Genomic DNA, 20,462 nt, shown 5'->3' on the forward strand with positions numbered 1-20,462 from the left:
ATTATAATGCATTCATGAGGTATTATAAACAAGTCTATAAACATTTAGAAAAAGGCATAACACATTATAGCCATGTATTTTACACATTATGACTGCCTTATGAAGTTCTCATCTATAATGCACAATAGATACAGTACCTGTATAATGTAGTACAAAGCATCCTTAATGCTTATACTGGCCATTATAATGCATGGTAAAAGTATCTATAGTGTAATGCAATACAATTTCTGCATTTATTCGTAGGAATTTTCCATCTATCTTTCCATCCAACCATATTCCACCCAACTGCCAGTAATGTGTCTTAGGGATTTCACTAAGTTAAAACTAATGTTATAATTAAAAAACTGAATGGTTCAGTAAACTTGGAAATGACACACTGTCATATATTACATAACTGCATACAGCAGAAAAACTGAAACTTTTTTTTTACTAGATTAAATGCCTAGATTAAACACTTTTTTAGTCTGCAATTATGGGAACATCCCAACATAACTCCGTGGGCTAGGACTCTGTGACTGTGATTAAAAGGTCACTGGTTTAAATCCCATGGCTGCTAGAGTGATGTGGTCATGTCAGGGACCCTGGCTGCCCTTGCTCTCTGATCCTCAGTTCTTTGGATAAAAGCATTTACTAAAAAAATGTACATTTCTTTGCACACCAGCTCAGCATTTTCACACCTGAGTGTCCTTCCAGACTTTCTTTTAGTGGTATAGCAGTTTGGCAGCTAGACAATAGCTGTGCTGGCCATGATTGTACTGTGATCTGCTGCCACAGCCTGAAAAGCTTTGCCTGTCATTTTCCTCCCTTTCTTCAACAGAACAAGCTTCTCATACTGGCCCGTGGCTTCAATCTTGAGCCAAGCAACTGCACAAAGAGTAATATTCTCTACTATAGCACACTCATATTTATGCTACCAAATACTGTACAAGCAACAAGCTTAATTTAACCCACATATATATGGAACAATGAAAATGAACTTTAAAATTAAAAATGAAATTAAATAAATCAATATTTCAGTACTGGGCCTTTATTCAAGGTTTATCTGGGTATGGTCAAACACACCTTTTACATAATTCTGCTTCATTAAATACACCAAATGTAATTTCAGTCGCACTGCCCTCACTGGCAAACTGTCGATGTTTGTTTTCTTCTTGCACTTCCTTGTTGCCTTCTTCTCTGACTCCGATGAGGTGTCAAACGTGGTGCCAGAAAACAGGGGACAAGTGCAACATGACGATGCTCACTCTGGGAAGGTTAGTTGGCCTCTGCTTGAATATTTACAGCCAACTTCAACACATTTACACAAAAGAAAGCTGCAAGGATGAACAGATTTTTTAAGATTACCTTATTATATAAGTTGTATGATGATGATGATGATGATAGTTATTATTATTAATATTATTAATATTATATTTGTTACTGTTTACTATCAAGCTGTAAGAAAAAATGATAAAATGTTAAGCTTAAAATACAAATATTCTATCGCACATTAACGGAAGTTTTTTTAATATTAATTTTGAATTATTCTTTTTTTCAGGGCACTGGTAAAATCCATGGATTCCGCAGAATACAATTCTTCACACTCAAAATTAAACCTCCCTTGACCAACCTACTGATCATAATCCATAACATTCCGAAAAAAATCCTTGGATTTGTCATTTTCATAACTTACAGCAGATGGGTAAGAAAAACTATGAATTTGAGTACAGATAGAATAGTACAGTTGAAAGTCACCTTGACATGACCAAGTGTCATGCCCTGCTTTCGTCCCTCTCATTTTCTCTCCCGGTTAATTACTTGTCTTGCGTTTCGCTTCAGCCCTCGTGTGACTCACTCCAGCTGTCTCTTGTCTGCTCCCTTGTCAGTGATGAATAAATTGCCTCCCTGTTTTTAGCTCCCCAGTCAGGTCATTCATGTCGCCCTGGTGTGTGCTCCAGTGCTTCCCTTACTGCTATTTGTGCCTTCTCTGTGACCCCACGTGGTCCGCTTTGGCTTGTCCCGTTCCTCGAATAAACCCCCTTTTATTTGTCCTCACACTTGCCCCTGCCTCCTTCGTTTCCTGTCGCCATGATACCTATGGCAACCTGGATGTTGCTTGACTTGTTATTATGATTTCTGTATTGAATAATCAATGCCATTTACTTGTCTTTTAATATTTTCCTTTGTAGCAAAGCGAAGCCTTTGTCTAGAAAGTGACAGAAAAGCCTGTAAAAATATCTACCCATGTGGCCACTAATGACTCCGTGCCACAGTAATTACCTCAGACCCCAAATACATTGCAACAGTAAATTAACAGCTACAAGAGCTCCTCTGGGAGTTGGCCAGTCATTTTCGGCACCACCAGTGGAGCTGTATACTTCAACTTACACTCTTCCAATTCACTCTCGCTTTGTCGCTGTATTTAATGATGCACGATTGCACATCTATAGAAGATGACGGCTAATTTAGCATTAATAAGTACTTCACTTTTGTGTTAGCTATAGATGAACAAAATGTTTTTCATCTTTGTATGGTTATGAAAGACAAGCTTTTTTCTCAGTTTTTGTGTGTTTTTAGTGAAGCCTTTATTCCAGCGTGCAAAATTGTTTTGTCCATTTTGTTAAGAAATGAATACATTTGAAGTCCATTCTGTTCTCAATATAATGAAACAAATGGCACACATAAAAGTAGTGTTACATGTTACCTGTGTGGATAAGTGTATTTCTGTCACATTACACATTGGGTGGGTGCTGTGATGTATTGGGGCTCGAATGCTTGTAGGTGGTAAATCTTTGACCTCCGTCTCTTAGCCATAATTTAGCAAGTCAATAAAAAGCAGATACATGGTGTTGGTCTGAAAGACAAGCTCAGAGACACAGTGATTAATGGAAGCTTATTTCTAGATCTAATTACAAGTGGAAACAGAATGACAGCCCCTTTGCCACGTCTATCAATTGTTCTAATAAATGTGGTACACCAGGAAGACATGCATGGCTATTGAAAAGAACAACGTTAAACGATATGTTATTGTTTAGGAATTAAGCTTCAATACTGAGGGTATCAACATATAAAATGAGACTGTTTTTGTCATTAATGCTTCAATGGGATATTTTCATAGTGTGGTCTGACAATGGCCCCTAATTTAACTGCAATATAGACTGATTTGTTTTAAGAGACACATACTGTGGGGGCGGCATGGTGGTGCAGTGGTTAGCACTGTTGCCTCACACCTCTAGGACCCGGGTTCGAGTCTCCGCCTAGGTCACATGTGTGCAGAGTTTGCATGTTCTCCCCATGTCGACGTGGGGTTTCCTCTAGGTACTGCATGTGTGAGTGACTGGTGTGTGAGTGTGCCCTGCGATGGGCTGGCCCCCCATTCTGGGTTGTTCCCTGCCTCGTGCCCATTGCTTCCGGGATAGGCTCCGGACCCCCCGCGACCCAGTAGGATAAGCGGTTTGGAAAATGGATGGATGGATGGACATATACTGTAGGGCTGGGGATTGGGTGGCCTGGTTGTAGTGTAGCCTCATCCAATAGAGCAACTGTCTCTGCTCTGTGTGGAGTTTGCATGTTTGTTGTTGGCATCTGCTACGTACCATAGGTTCCTTTTGACAGCTAAAGACATGCTTTTAACAGCAAATGCTTTTATCCAAAACTGGCAGGTAAAGGCCTTACCCATGTGGCCCAACAGTGAAGTCACTCTGCCTACCCTGTGATTTGAACTGGCAACCATCCAATCACGGGCACCACCCCATGCAGTTAGGTTAATTGGTGCCTCTAAATTGCCCATAGGGTGTGCACATATGTGCCCTACAAAGGACTGGCTTCCTGTCCAGGATGTAGCCTATGCTGCCTTGGATATGCTTCAGGAGAACCTATGACCCCAATTAGGATAAGTAATTGGAAGATGGATGGAGTTATAATATCATTACAATTTGGGTCAATTTTCCACTTGCAAATACTATCCACTTAGTTTAACTCAAGAAGGCATTTGTTTAGCAGTGAAAGATCTTGAGCCTCAATTATAAACTGCCTATATACACAAAAATGTCACACAGGAAAACCCATGCCAACCTTATGATTTATAATTCTTGAAACTGAGTGGAAAATATTGCTGTGTCAATGAAAGCTCCACGCCATGCACAGAAACATTTCAAAGTATCTTTTAAAATTCTAATTCCATTAGCCACCCATGCACAGATAAACCATGTTTAGCATGAATACTCAGTTACGGAAATAAATAATACTAATGTACTTATCTGTATCACCAACACAGCACAAAAAAATATCCTAAAGTACTGAAATATTAAATGATTATACAATTAGAACTATAACGTTTTGAAAGATTCCTCCAAAATCAAGCGTCCATTGCTGCCCTAGTAGTTCTGCAGGTGCTTCACATCTCGAGTAAGTTTTTCAATACGTGGCTGACTTCTCTGCCATAAATGATGAATGACTGAGCCATCATTACTGTTTTTCTGAGACAAATTCTTATAAATATCTGCAATGCAGCAATGAACCCAGTATGAGTTATAAATCTGCCATAAATCTATTGACAAGATAATGCATCCACATAAAAATGTCATCAAAAACCACGGAACGTATTACCCTGTATACGAATTTAGTTTTTAAAAAAACTATAAATCGCAGCAAATTTATTTCACACATTAAAAAAAATCTGCATAATTTTGTAACTGGTTGTACAGTCAGCACATCCAGGGCAGCCCCAGCAGTAAGAGCCGGTTCTGCATTTGCGGCATGAGAGGCAGTCAGCCATGCGGCGTTCAGGCACTGCATGAGAACTAGGGCAAATTCTTAGGCCTCTGCTGGAGATTTTATCTTGATAGTCAAATGTCAACTTAATACATCTTCCATTATCAGAAAAAAAAGTTGGTTTATAAAAATATTGTGCAAGTTTATTTCAAAATAAACCTGGAAACAGGAACTTATGAAATTAATATATGAAATTGTAAAAACACATTTGAAATAATATAGCAGGGACATTGACTTTTAATGAAAACATTTTCGACTGCCAGAATCCCATTTCAGAGACATAATTTAAAAATACACTTATTACATTTAACTGACGTCACGAAATATTTCTGCCTGCAAAAGGATTATGTGGATGCTTAATTACTATAGCACATGGTTATCCATGTGTGGAATAATTTTTTTTTAAATTACCCACAAATGGCTCTACTAAAAGGTTTTTACTAATAGCGGTAAGGATGGGATACAGTGGAGGGAAGTCCATAAGAAAGTCCTTCTACTGAAATTAATAGATCCCCTTAAATTAGAGGCCTGATTTTTCCCTACTTCCACTTCCGCTCACTACTTAATGCTTTTTTCCTCCATCATCATAAAATCCATGTTTTTAAATAATTCTGTCGTGTACCTTCTCAGATAATAAAATTGCCTTCAATTAATCAAATTATCATGACAGCATGAAAACAAATTAAATATAATTTAATGGGTTAATAAACATTTTTTTTTTACCTTTGAGAGTGTAAGCACTTTACAAATCAAGTGCTCTGTTCATCGTACAAGACTGCTGACTGAGTGTAGGGTTACAGTGAACCCAAGAGCCATGCCAGGAAGCACACGGCTTGATGCAGAGAAATTAAACATAATGTAGGGTTTAAAAAACACAGAATAACCTATTAGCAAAGGGCACATAGATAATACAACGTGAAAACCAAAAAATGCTATCAGATAAAAGAATTCATGTTACTTCATGGCTTTTGCAAACAAGTAAATACATTGTTTTAAGGCTTTGTCATATACCTCACACTGTCTAAGGCAAACACATGTATTTGTCCACTTTACCTAATATAATTACCTTCTGAGAACTAAACATAGTGCTCCTTTGTTTCTTAAGTGACTATCGAATAAACCAAATAATTTGAGTGATGCATTTTCAAAGAACATATGCTTCAGCTACGTTAAAGTAAATCATTCTCTGGGGCTGCATGATTTTCAAGACTCAAGAGTTCTTTATTGTCAACACATCCATGTACAAGTAAACAGTGCACTGAAATTCCGTTCCCTTTGAACACCCCCAGGGTACTACAAATACAATAATTAAATGTATAACATTCGCAACACAAAATAATAAATATAATACTAATAATCGTTATACTTTTTGCAACATTGTGGGTAAAGGAATTAATGTTGGTCAGTCTAAGAACTGAATACGTCATTATATAACACAGCTGTGACATTGCTTCATTTTTGACATTTTAAGGGAATCTGCTTCTTAATGATTTTAACTGATAATTATTCGAAAGTTGTCTTATTAGCCATGCTAATTATTAAATTAGCGATTGCTGAGCATGAGGACGCTTACAGGCAAGACAACAACTGAAGCACAGCTTCACATAAGAGCAAGGGCAATACAAGTTCCACAGGGCAACAATAAAACAGCACATTTTCTGGTTCCTTACAGTGGTGTTTTTAACTTTTGAGGCTCTCGCTGTCCTTAGCCATGTCCACAGAAATGTATTATCCTTCTATTTGAAGTGTTGTAATAAATTTACAAAAAATACTTGACATTAGTGACAGCAGTCCCTTTAAAACTATCTAGCTTTTATCGTTGCAACACCCAGCTATCTTAGTTAAAGCGTCATATAGCTGCTGCCCATGCTACTGCCATGGCCACTGTGCATGTTTGCTTTCAGTAGGGTGCCACTATGACAGATATAGCTGTCACCCAGCTGTGTGTGCTTCAGTGGCCCATTCCTACTGATTCTCCAGAGACCCCTGTCATTCTGGCATAATTACCACCAAGACAAGAACTACACCAGGAAAATGTGCGCAGTGGCTACCGTCCTCTCAGAGAGCTCACAGTTGCTTGAAAATTACACAAAAATTCTATGCGCACTTGACTTGAACTCAAGCACGGAGCTCTTTCATCTAAATATTCATGGAGATTTAAAGATCATAGTGTGTGATGCCTTGCTCATGTTTAACTCCACATTTTAATAAATCTATAATCAATAAATCGAGAGATTCCAATGGAATCAAATGATGTTGCTTAAGCGTTCATCCAGTACCAAGGTGAGCAGTTCCGTTTCACTTATTAAAATACAATACACGATTAATGAGAATGAAACTAAAGAGACAGTCAACAAATTGCATGTGAGGATTTTGCTGTTAATCTTATCGTGAGTGTAAAGGAGATTAACTCTCAGCCAGCTACCTAGCATAAAAAACCTCCTCCTAGGGGCTCCTGTACTGATGATGAAACGTCTTGATAACTGTATTTGGTATGCAAATTAAAAGGCCCAGAGAAATTATTATTCCTAGGCAACTATAAGACCTGCTCCCCGTCTTCATTGTAGCTGCACTGAACTGAGAGTCTTAATCTAATCTGTGTTTCTAATGCATTATCGTTGCACCATGGTTTCAATCTAAACTGCTATCGGTTGCTGGTATGGTTTTTCAAATTGGAACGATGAAGTAAACACCAAATCCCAGCATGTCCTTGTAGAATGTGGCTGAGATTGATCCTAGCGAAGAGGAAAGTGCACTTGCTTCTGACTTCTGTCCACATAAATAAATGCTTGTCTATAGCCTTAGAAGAAAGACTAAATGAAAACTACAGACATATCAGTTTCTTGGAATTTTGGCATCTTTGTTGACTGGAAGAATAAACACTGTCATTAATTCAAGAGTGATTGTACTTGAAAGAGACCATAAGCTGAAAAGACAAAGCAATATTTGGTAAAACTTTACCTAAAGCACTCATGTACATTGCATTATTGATACCTTCATAATCCATTATATAGCATTCATTATTTTAAACATGGCTATAACTATTTATAAAAAAGTAACAATACTTTATAGCCATTTTTATTATGCATTATGAATGCTTTATGAAGCCCTCATCTATAATGTACTATAGATACCTTCATAATGCAGAACAAAGCATCCTTAATCCTTATTCCGACCATTATAATGCATTATGAAGGCACAGTATCTATAGTACATTATAGATCAGACCTTCATAGAGAATTCATAATACATAATAAACATTGCTATAATGTGTTATGCCTTCTTATACTTATATTTATAATACTTTATAAACACATTATAATGCATTATAATGCAGTTCAATTTATTTCATTTTATTTATATAGCACTTTTAATAACAGTCATTATGCATTATGCTGACTACTTTAAGTAAAGTGTTACCCAATATTTTACTAAACTATAGCTATTTATATAAAAATGCAATGATATTATGCATCCTCCACATGGAAATGAAGAACATTACTTTTTGAATGGTGTTTTTTTTTCATTTGACGTTACAGCCATGTACAGTAATTATATCCATTTTTGATTCCTTCCGTAGGACCATTAGCATAGACAAATGAAACACGCAGTTCCTGAGAACCCAAGTGTCATATTAAGAGCCTTTCCTGAGATTCTATTCCCGAGGTTCTGGGTCAGCATGCCTGGTCCTGGCTGTGATGCTAACTGTAGATACATCATTCTAGGTTGCCCTCTGACTCACAGACTTCCCTGTAATGAACACTGACAGATGGAACCGCTGGGATCTCAGCAGGCAGAAGATGGGGAATGCTTGCTTATTAAGAAAAAACACCAACAATGCATACAAAAGGAGAGAGAAATTGACTGTTAGACAGATATACCTTGACAACTCAGTTGCACCCCAGGGGAAAAATCTGGAGATCAAATTTTTTGAAGACAAATTGGTTCTGACAGCAGTGATCTATTTTTTTACCTCTCTGTTCACATTAATCAGCCATAAATGACTCACATACAACAAAACAAAGTACATGTTCTATCCGCTACTGGGTTGTTTGCAAACACAATAAGAAAAACAGATGCATGACATATAATTTTACATTTAAGCTTATTTATGAATCTATTTTCAACATGAACTCAGAGCACTGATGATCTGGATCCTATACTGTGCAGGACCCCAGCAACAAATACCACCATGTTCTAGTCCTGTTAGTCCCACAAACACTCAGACAGACACAGAAGGCTGGTTAGAAGCAAAAAGGCAGCAATAAGAAACCCAGGGAGCCCATGCAAACATGAGGAGAGCATCCATATTTTGCACAAAAACAGACAGAAATCTGCATGGCCACAGATGTGAAACACTGAGAGAAGTGCAGACTGTATTTATGATGCAGTGTTTTCTGCATCACAGTGGAGGCCAAACTGTAAATCTCAACGCGGGACGACCCGGAGTCTAAAGTCTCATCTATATCAATAGATATAAGATACTTAAAATTACACAAATTTAATTTGTTCATAATATGGTTGTGAATTTGAAAGCAGTGACCACACTGTCACATTATCAATGTATTATAACTAAGTAGCAGACCATATGAATGGATATCAAGCCATCTATGCTTCTGTAACTCCGATATCAGAGCATTCTCTCTGACACTAACATCATTTTTACAAAGTAAAAAATTCCAGCAACTGAAAGATATCAGATGATACAAATTCATATAGTCAAAAATTAGACACCAACAAATTCACAGTCAAGATATAATAAAATCATAATAATATAAATATACTTATAACCTTTTAACAAGCTCAAAAAGACTGTCTTTGACTCTCTTAAATAAATGCTAATTTAAGATACTGTATAGTATAATGAGGTCTGTTGTATTTTAACAAAAACACCTTGCAAGCTAAATGTACTCATACATTAATCTATTTTGGTCCTAAAGTTGTATTGTATAATACAATATTTCCATTTCATTTTTTGCAGGATGACGTGCACACTCATAATCCCAGGCTAAGAGTGATAAGTCATAATGCAGGGAACTTGCGGGTTGTGTTACCCCCACCATACAGGTGGTAGTACGCCTTCTTTCGGTGCCTGTTTTTAGGTTAGTTGGGGGGTTAGGTGTAGTATATTATCATTTCTCCCACCTTCTTTCATTTGTTATAGGAAGGGTACAGAAATTTAGTTTGATTTGGGTTTTGTATGTTGTCCTAGCATTCTAGCAATTCATGTGCTACACTGGTTGCCGGTCTCTCATGTTGAGTATTTGTAGCCAGTGTAAATAAATCTCAGGGCAGAAAGGATTTCTTTTGGTCTTTATCATATAATAACTACACTCACATTTTGTCATGCCTTGACAAGAGTGGACTGACTAATAATCCCAGGCTGAGAGTGGTATGCCATAATAATGCAAGAGGCTTGGCTTCTCAGCATTTTCTTCAGGGAGAGTGCTCAATCCCTCATCATAAATTTTCAAAAAGAGATTATTGGTGGGTTCTTTTCTGTCAATGCCCCACTAAATTTGTGAAACCCTTGGTATCGATTGATTGTATCAGCCAACCAATAACTCCATATTCTCCATGGCTAGCAGAGTAATCATATCACTCTACCCCATAGTCTGCCAAGAAATCATATCACCACTGGGCCCTCGTGCAAGGCCCTTAACCCTTGGTGCGCCGGGGACACTGTCTATAACCCTGCTGTCTCATACCAGAACCTTAAATTATGAACTAGGCTATACACATACATAGATGTATTCATCTCCCAACAAATTGCAGTTTAAACCACATTATATGGAATCCAACCATATAAAAGTGACTTCGTACATGTTTTACATGAATATATGCAGCATGCAAACAGCCTTCTGTGGTTCGCCTCTATAAATACTCAACAAGATTTCCTGTATTAATAACACTGGAACATGTAGTCTGTTGGGGGTGAATTTATCGTGCTACATTTTTGCTTTAGGGAATTATCAAGCAAAAATATTTTATTAATGCACCATTAAAAATTGATTCATGTTCATTAATACTCAGATGATGCTCCTCCATTTTGAATTTCATTTCCATAAAGAGGATAAATTACCTGCAATGAACACTGAGGCTCTCATCATGCAGAGATAATCAACGGTGGCAGGATCAAATTAATTTGTTACGATCACGTACCAGTCATTATAATACCTATGTATTCAAGACTGGTGTAAGTATATTACTTATTATTTATAGCTGAATGATGTAATATGCTATTTCAGTACAACGTACTAAATACCAGCACGGAGAAGATCCGTGTTTTCCATTCGCAATATAAGTAATCCCAGGTGAGGCTGAGCCAAGAAAAGTAATCACAGGTCAGAAGACATAAATCTCAGATTATTATGATGATTTGTTTTTACATAATGGATTTTAAATTTCATCTTTATGCATCTGATTGGTCAGTAATTGCTACTCACATATCCATCCACACATGCACGCTGAACACGCGTGATACGGTTCCCTTTGAGAGACCATAGTTTCAGTTTAGAGGTGAATTAATGGCTCATGCCTTATGTCGAGGCATTTGAGTTAATTAGAAGAATCCATCTCCATCGAGGATAGACCATTCTGAGGAACAACAGAAATATGTATTCATTATGGCAGTTTACTATTGCAATAAATGGCTGTTTAGCTTTCAGCACAACACAACATAAACACGCAGATATATGGGTGTACATAATTCATCCCTCATTCTCCTCCTTTTTAAAAGCTGAGGCTTATTATAACATCTGATTGAAAAACATATAAGCCACACCATTCAAAAGTTTGGACACACCCACACATAGGCTTATTTCTACTTTTCTCTACAATTTTGTATAATTATAGATATCAACGCTATCAAATGCAACACTATTACTCTTTTTGTAGGCGGCTTGGCGTGTCCAAACGTTTGACTGGTACTGTACATGCATACAGTATATAACACAGTATACACACTCATGAAAAATATATATCTAAGAAAAATATATATAACTAAGAAACAGCATACACATGTATAAAAGAATATATGCATATATGTGTGTGTATTCATTTATTCATTTGTTTTTTTTAAACGATCTGTTGATACCCTTTATCAGGTTCAATATTTGCTCCCTGGACGAAATGGTGTACACCCCTCTGAAAATAATATGCTATGTTAAAAAGACCACTGCAGTGCACAAGCCTTTAGCAACATCTATAATTTTTGTTTATTGTCTTGAGTCATAGTACAATACATGAATCAGGACACAAAGTGAGCAGAATGGGAAACGTCAATGGCAAACAATGGCTTTTCATGAGAGATAAAAATTAATATCTCAAGCTTTTATGTGTTTTTCATTAAATAGATCACTGCCAATCTGTATTGAAAAAATTATATATATATATATATATATATATATATACATACATATATATATATATATATATATATATATATATATATATATATATACATACATATATATATATATATATATATATATATATACACACACACACACAACACACACACAGTAAAACCTTGGATTGCGAGTAACTTGGTCTGCGAGCGTTTTACAAGACCAGAAAAAATTGTCTGCCGAGAGTCACCTGATCACAACTTTTCTTTCTCTCGCTGCGGGATTGGGGGTGATTGTCTCCCATGCTTGGTCCCAGTCACAATTCTCTTCAAAGGTAAAGTGCAGGTTCATTTGTTTTATGTATTTTTACTTTATATTTCATATTAATCATTTTTATATGAACATTTTTGGGTGGTGGAATGAATCATCTGAGTTTCCATTATTTCTTATGGGAAAATTCGCTTTGATATACGAGTGCTTTGGATTACAGGCACGTTTCCAGAACAAATTATACTCGCAAACCAAGGTACCACTATATATATATATATATATATATATATATATATATATATATATATATATATATATATATATATAAAAGTATGTTTCTACATTGGAATATGATCTATAGTAGCAAGCAAGACTAATGCCTGATAATGCATTTTCATTTTTTTAAATAAAATTCCATACTTTGAAACATAAGCCATAACCACTGTGTAATATTTATCTCCCTCTCCCTCTGTCTCTCTTCAAAATAAAATAGCTTTGATTTTGATCAATAGAAACAAACTGGTTGGTGTTTGTTGGTTATATTTTTTACATTTTCACTTAGCAATGCACATAAGGTAGTTATACTATACATTTCAATACTGCTTAGGATTGTGCTACTGCAGATTTACCAAGGAACCCTCTGTATTTCTTTAGTAAAATACTGCAAGTATTCAAATGGGATGTGTTAAAAATGGGAGCCCTTCATCAACCCTGCATGAGACAACAGAAGGTCATTAGTCACTATACAGACCATAAAAGGGATCTAACAACAAAAACAATTTTGAAAAGTCTATCTGCCTGCTACAATTCTGCAGGGAAGAAAAAACTCTAAACATCTAGGAAAATTCCCTGCTGGAGTATCTCTTAGGGCTCCTCCTTTTGGTATGTTGTCATATGATTCTGTTCTGCAACTTCGTGGGGGCTTAGATGACAACTCCAATAGTTAATTCTGGTATCACCAGACGTGGAAAGACCTAAGGTCTGTAAAGTGACTAAACACAAGAAAAATCCTGGACAACTTAACAATATCATCAGCAAGGGCCTCCCTGAGATTACAAGGTCATCGCCACTGTCACGTCCAAACACATGGCTAAGGAAACTGAGGACAGTCCACAGAAAATGCTGTAAAACTGGCATAGTTGTTCTTGAACTTTCTGCTTCAGTTTACTACAAATTATTGTGGGCAAAATAAGCATACAAAAGAATGATCAGAACAGAACATTGTGCAAGATAAAATATAGTAATCTTCCCCACAAGTCTTTCATGACAACAGAATTTTGGGCGTTAAGTAGCTGAGTCTGTTACACATTATTTGAATTACTTTAAACAGTTCATAAATCCACTCTTTAAAAACATTTTCCAAAAAACATACTGATGTTGAATAATTATTGCTAACCTGTTCCTCATGTTTTAAAGACCAAAAACATATACTGTCAAAGACATAATAAGTATTCTAACACTAATAACAAGAATACCAATGATAATAATATCAGCACACCATCCTGTTAAATAAGACTGTCCGCATAAAGTCCCACGACTGTACTCCTGCAGTGGTATATTAAGGACCCATCGCAAAGTCTCCAGCTAAGCCAGTGAGTCTGAGGGCTTGACATTCTTGCAATCTTGGCATCAGTGTCTGCTCTGTGTCAAAAGGTGAGATTTCTCAGGGGGGGAAAAATAAAAACATCCAGCAACTTCCTATGCTGACAATGAACACAAACGGAGAGGAGGAAAAGAAAAGGTACGAGTGGGAGAGAGGAGGTGGGAAGGCAAGCCAACCAAAAGTCGTGTGACATCAATCCAAATCTGTGGTTCTTGTGAAGATTCACTGGATGCACAACTGATTCTTTAAGCTGGAAGAGAAAGAGAGAAAGAGAAGAATTACCTCAGATGAACCTTGACCAGATCCAAAGACACTATTAAAGGAAGCTGTAATGGGACGATATTGCTCGAGAATATGGACAGATTAACACCTCATATAAGAAAGTCTATTTTATGCATCCAGAGCCATCTGGAAGAGAGAAACTGCGGGGACCCAAACGTTGTACATGGATGTGACTGCCAGCTCGCTCTGTGGACTCTGTGGACACTCAGTCCTGGTCTCCCCCGTAACTGCCCATGCAACCCAAAAAAAGATCATGCAATGCTTGATCTACTGGCCAGAATCTTTTTTCTGGTTCATAGGTTAACTAAGCTGGTGCATTTGCTGGCTGAGAAGCTTACATTTGCCTTCACTTCATTAGGCAGTATTGGCAGGGATACTACGTGATGTTGGCTAAACAGGAAGACACTTCAGAGTGTTTGTGCTCCTGGGTGGAGGCACACTTCAGACCGCCAAGATGCATTCAAGCTGGAAGGTGACCTGTGGATCTGACCCCGGTTCAATGAAAGTAGTAAACACACGAAATGAAGAAGCTGAGTGGATTTCCCTCTTTGCTACAGGGGATCTTTGTTGAATTAGAGTCTAGAAACCAATCAGCATTTGCAGTGTGAGGTCAACGCACTGCTGTGTCCATCTGCAATTACTAGTTTAAGGGGGCTGGAGTTTGGGGAGTTAGTGAGGAACTGAAACACCATTTCACAAAGCAACACTCTCTTTTTTATGTATCTTTTTACACTTGAAAGACTTTAGATGCACACACTGGTAAACAAAGGACACAGTATCAAACAAAGGGCATTCTCTCAGTAGAACAGAGGATTAAACAAGCCTGGCATTTAACTGAAATTATGTAGGGCCACTGTGACAACTGATATTCTTTGATGTCTCCCATCTGACATATTGATGTATGCAAATGAAATTTAAAGAGTAATATCTTAATTTAACAAGATTAATTGACTTTACCAGACCTTGAATGAAAAATGCAGATTACAGTGTATGCCATATTACGATCCTTTTCTCCTGGGAACACCTGAAACAACCTTGTCCTACCACTAATTCTCCCCAGTGTCAGTCCATTGAAATGGTCTTACTTTTTTTTCAGCACAGACACCCACCAAGTGTAAACTTGAAAACGATTATGACAATGTTAGAAATAAAGTTGTACTGCATTATCTTCTCTATTCAAAATGGCACATGAAAATTAATCCATAAATCAGCTACTCAAGAAGTTTTTCTTGCAGTAAGTAATTCTGATTGATAACATCCCAGGTAGTGCACATATGATAAAATGACATTGATTCCATATCAAACAAAATGGTTTAAACAACGTTGATCTTCAATCTTTCACTTTATATCAACATTGAATCAAGGTTTTGCCATCATCAATTTTTCAATATTGAAAATCTGACCAAAAATCAATTTGGTTTCAATGTTGATAATTCCGTCCTGTTCATTGTGTCTAATAGTGTCTGTCTGTGTGTGCAGTTGTAACATAAGCAATTTCTCTATGGGATCAATAAAGTTTTTTTCTCTAATAGTGATAATATTATTGTGTGAGGGTCCATATTTACTTACTTTTTTAAATAACAAAAAATATTTACATATATATCCATCCATCCATTTTCCAAACCGCTTATCCAACTTGGTCGTGGGGGGTCCAGAGCCTATCCCAGAAGCAATGGGCATGAGGCAGGGAACAACCCAGGATGGGGGGGCCAGCCCATCTCAGGGCACACTCACATACCATTCACTCACACATGCACACCTACGAGCAATTAAGTAACTCCAATTAGCCTCAGCATGTTTTTGGACTGTGGGGGGAAACCGGAGTACCCGGAGGAAACCCCACGATGACATGGGGAGAACATGCAAATTATATATATATATATATATATATATACAGTATATAGTGTGTTGTATTTTGCACTTAAAACTTAGTTGCTGATAAATATTCTTGGTGTTATTCACATGAACATCTTTTTGTGATCTAAATAGCATGGCATGTGTCATGAATATCTCATACATGTTACTGTTCATTCACTGGAAGCTCAGCCTAACAAGAGTTGCATCGCAGTTCCCTCTTAACAGCCTTGTGTTTGTGATATACTATCTGCTTCATTTGCCCATTACGTTAGATAAAGGAGTCAGCTAAATAAACAAATGTAAATGACAGAATCTGCCAACATATTTAGCAAACTGCATATTCAAAGCCACAGAACTATACTTGTTTTATTTGATGACTGGGTTGCTTAATGATATTTAATAATTAAGCGTTCAACCTCATGGAATCATACGAAAACTAAAGACAATGCTTGTAAACCTACCTAATGTAATTATAATTAGGTAACAGATAGCCTGTGTTTAAAAAATACAGAGCGCTGCTTAAACAGAGCTCTTCCAGCGGGATCAAGACTGCTACAAACCCTTTGACCGCTGACAGTCCCTTTGAGATCCCTTGTTCACCCTAGTAACTGATACATGGGTTAGGGAAATTGAAGAAGTCCTTTCAGCCTCAGCAGATGTGCTCTGATTAACCATATGCTGAGAAGAATACTGACACAATTAAACACTCAACAGTTGGCTTTGGGAGTATCAGACAAGGGAGGTTTTGTGTGTCATAGGCACAGTACTTTCACATTAACAGAAGCCACACACTGTGACAATACAAAGGTGGAAAAAGGAAAGAGATAAACACTGGAGTTTTTGCATATACAATAACAGGCTGACAGGTCATGGTCATAAGTTGTTTTTTGTTTTATAATGTCCTTCTAATTAATACTTCAATAACGACGTGTATTACTAATTTTTCTTTACAAATACAGGTATTTTCAGCTACCAAGTATTTTTTGATTGACTATTCTAGGGATGGATATGGGCACTTTGGTTATTGGACAGATTCTCAAAATCTATAGTTTTTTTTTGTAACCTCCCCCCAAGTACCCTTGGTTGTGACCTTATTGTGATGACATTACACTGTTAAAAAAAAATATATATTATATATATATATTTCATATAACTTTTTTTGTTTATCATGTTTCAGAATTTTATAATTAATTTGATATAAGAATATCCTACATTTCCGATGTTTTTTCTTTGTAGCTTGTAGTGTTGCTATAGCTACTATATTAAAACCAGAGGTGAACCCTCTATGAGTCACAGACACAGAGCACTCATCTGGTTGGTTGAAACAAAATCTTGGTCTGGATTCGTACTCTCTGGACCTGAAATCTCCACCTCTGATTAAAATAGTAGCTTGGCTGTCTCTTAGCTACTTTTAATCATAAGTAGCTTATAGCCTGAAAAGCTACTGTTTAAAATGGGATATGCACTGCGGAAATAGCAACTGTAACGTGATCATTCTGATATTTTGGAATACAGTAAGCAATAATTAAGCACAGTGGCACTGTAGGTGACACTGCTGCTTCACGCCTCGAAGGACGGAGGCCAGAAACCAGCCTCTGCTGTTTGCGTGTGGAATTTGCATATTCTCCCTGTGTTGTATAGATCTCCTCTGGGTGTTCCCTGTTCCTCCCACAGTCCTGACATGCGGTAAGGCTAATTGGCATTTCTAAATTGCCTGCAGTGTGTGATTGCGTGTATGCGCCCTGAGATGGAATGGCATCCGGTCATGCATTAAAGCAATAGGATAAAATGAGAAATCCTCGGGAGCGAGCTTCTCATCTGGTCCCCCGTGACAGAGGCTGGATTTGTTGGGTCAAATTTTCAAAGGCACGACTCAGAGTGCTGTTCCTGGTCACCTGGGTCCATTTGACATATGGAGGATTTCAACTGGAAAATGACTCAAAGGAATCCCCAGAAGACTTTGGCATACTTTCAAAAGAATTGCAAATCGCTTGCGGTGAGGAGGGGGTGCAGATCAAGGGGATGGAGAGGAGACAGGAAGGGAAAAAAGGACTGGCAGACTGTGGTAGGGGGCGGCAATAAAGGTAACCACAGGTAAGAAGGAGCGTTGATATGGAGTCAGTACAAACAGGATTACTGCAAAGTAACGTGCTAACAAAAATCTGACAGAACAGGTTTGAATTGTACAGCTACCAAAAGCACTGTCTAGTTTTCTTACTTCTGTCCATGGGCCTCTGCTGTTTATTTCATATACGTCTTCAAATGATTTACTATTCATACATGACAGCGATAGGCACAACTTACTGTAACTCTTTAAAACAGATGAATCATGAAACACTACTCAGCATTTCAAGTACAAATGCATTCATATAGAAAATACACTCTTCAGAGTCCTTTAAGGAGATAGTGGGTCCACAGATTGTCATTACCTCAATTACTCAAACACTCAAGTTGTAGTCATTTGTCTTAAAGCTGCACTATGTGTGAGAGATCAGCGCTGTAGATTGCCCTTCCAATGCAACTTCAGAATCAATTGCTGAGATAACCCTGGGACCTTTCCTGCTGACTTCCAGACTGCCAATTGTTATAGACTCCAGATTTATGCCTGCAAAGTGCTTCCTCCACAAGCCTCAATGTGTTTATTCAGGCAGCCCTTGGACGTTGCACTGCATGTGGTGATCTTCCCAAATTACCTTTTATTCACCTCTTTTCAGATATACAGAGATGACTTTGCAACGGATTACAACCCCAGGAACCATTTTAATTACATCAAACTGAAGATTCCACGTGTCAATTGATATGAAATACTTTTCTATGTAAAGTGAGATCAAAAGGTATAAATACGGGCAGTCCCCAGCTTGCAAACGAGATCTGTTCCCTATGTATAAATCAAGTAAGTTGGAACAGGTACATATAATTATTATTTATCGTCACTTAGTCAAATGTTTTTCTTAATATACCAACTATATTTGACCTTTTTATGGATATAAAATGTTTAAGAAAGACTTTGAAATACACTAAGACATCTTAAACATAATAATTCAGTACATCATAACAGTTATTATAAAAGCAATTACATACGGTACTGCACTGTACCTAGAGCTGATGAACCACTGAAATGTTTTCATGACTGTCAGAAAGTATTGAATGCGTTTGTTATTATGCACCATGGTATTTAACTCAAAGTTTTAATATAACAGGTAGAGAAGGTGCTGGTCCGATACCCACTGTCAAGATCTGGCTGATACAAGGCAAAAAATACCAGATGGAATATCGGGGGCGGGGGAGGGTTAGAAGTCGATCTGATTTTTCCATCAGAGATTATGCTAGCCTAAAAAAATAATGAAAACTGTCATGTGTCACAGCTATCATGTTGGCTGCGTGGACATACGGTATCCCCTTCACATTCGAGTGTTTGACATTCACAGCTTTGGTTATATGTGAGTTGGCCATGAGCAGTTAAAGAGTTAAAGATCGCCGCAAGTCACAGATGATGCTTATGCCAAAAACAATCCTGAAAATGATTTGGATCACATAAAATTATATAATGTATAAATATAATTTGTTAGAGTACTGTAAATAGTGTAAGTTGGAGTTTGAATTATACAGCAACTACAATAAGCATTGTGCAGTTGCAAACTGTATTTTTCACTAGGAAAAGCACTTGGAAGATGACGGGATGGACAGAGATTTATATTATAGCAGAAAAAAAAGAATTGCTTGCTTAACAATAATTACAAATTCCCTCCGAAGAAACAAGGCTTTCAATAAACAATCCAAAAGCCAGATAAATAGCATGTTAAGCTGACCAATCCAGTTATTCATATCTTTATTTATCAATGGGACTGAAATTCATCAATGTAACTGCTATTTTCCAGCCAAAATCCCTTAAAATTCTACACCTCAACTGGTGGCTGCGGTACAGTTCACCAAACGGGTTGTTATGGATATTTGAATTTTGCTAGTACTATTAAAAATGTCTGAATTATGGATTTACTGTATTCCCACCACCTTTGCCGGAGTTCTTGTTTTGCAGAACAATATTCAACTGATTCACAGTGTGATACTCAGAAACGTATGTGGCTGAGTGAGGGCCTGTAAAAACAAATTAAATAATACTGGAAGGGTATGCAGCTTTACTGAGATGAACATCATTCATTTCAATCTGAAAAGTTACGCTTCTGTTCTGCCAAAGAAATAGATGAGTTCATTGCTTATAAAAAAGTCTCCTCATCAGAAATTCACTTTCTTCATAGAAATTCAGGTAATGATTACAAAGTGATCAAAGAAAAGGCAATCTAGATCCTTTTATATTCTGCATTATCACCAAGGATGAATTTCTCAGTAAT

At 37.2% G+C, this 20,462-nt stretch overlaps 1 protein-coding gene across 1 annotated transcript in view; it reads right to left on the reverse strand.

The window, feature by feature from the left end:
- Positions 1-12,709: 12,709 nt before the first annotated feature.
- The window catches only part of zmat4a (zinc finger, matrin-type 4a), a 79,696-nt gene continuing 71,943 nt past the window's right edge, over positions 12,710-20,462 (reverse strand). The window contains exon 7 of the mRNA XM_048990973.1: positions 12,710-14,224. Within this exon, the coding sequence (XP_048846930.1) occupies positions 14,197-14,224 (28 nt within the window). The 3' untranslated portion in view covers positions 12,710-14,196. The remainder of the gene's footprint in view (positions 14,225-20,462) is intronic.

This window comes from Brienomyrus brachyistius, chromosome 2 (assembly GCF_023856365.1).
Source record: "Brienomyrus brachyistius isolate T26 chromosome 2, BBRACH_0.4, whole genome shotgun sequence".
NCBI classification, from domain to species: domain Eukaryota; kingdom Metazoa; phylum Chordata; class Actinopteri; order Osteoglossiformes; family Mormyridae; genus Brienomyrus; species Brienomyrus brachyistius.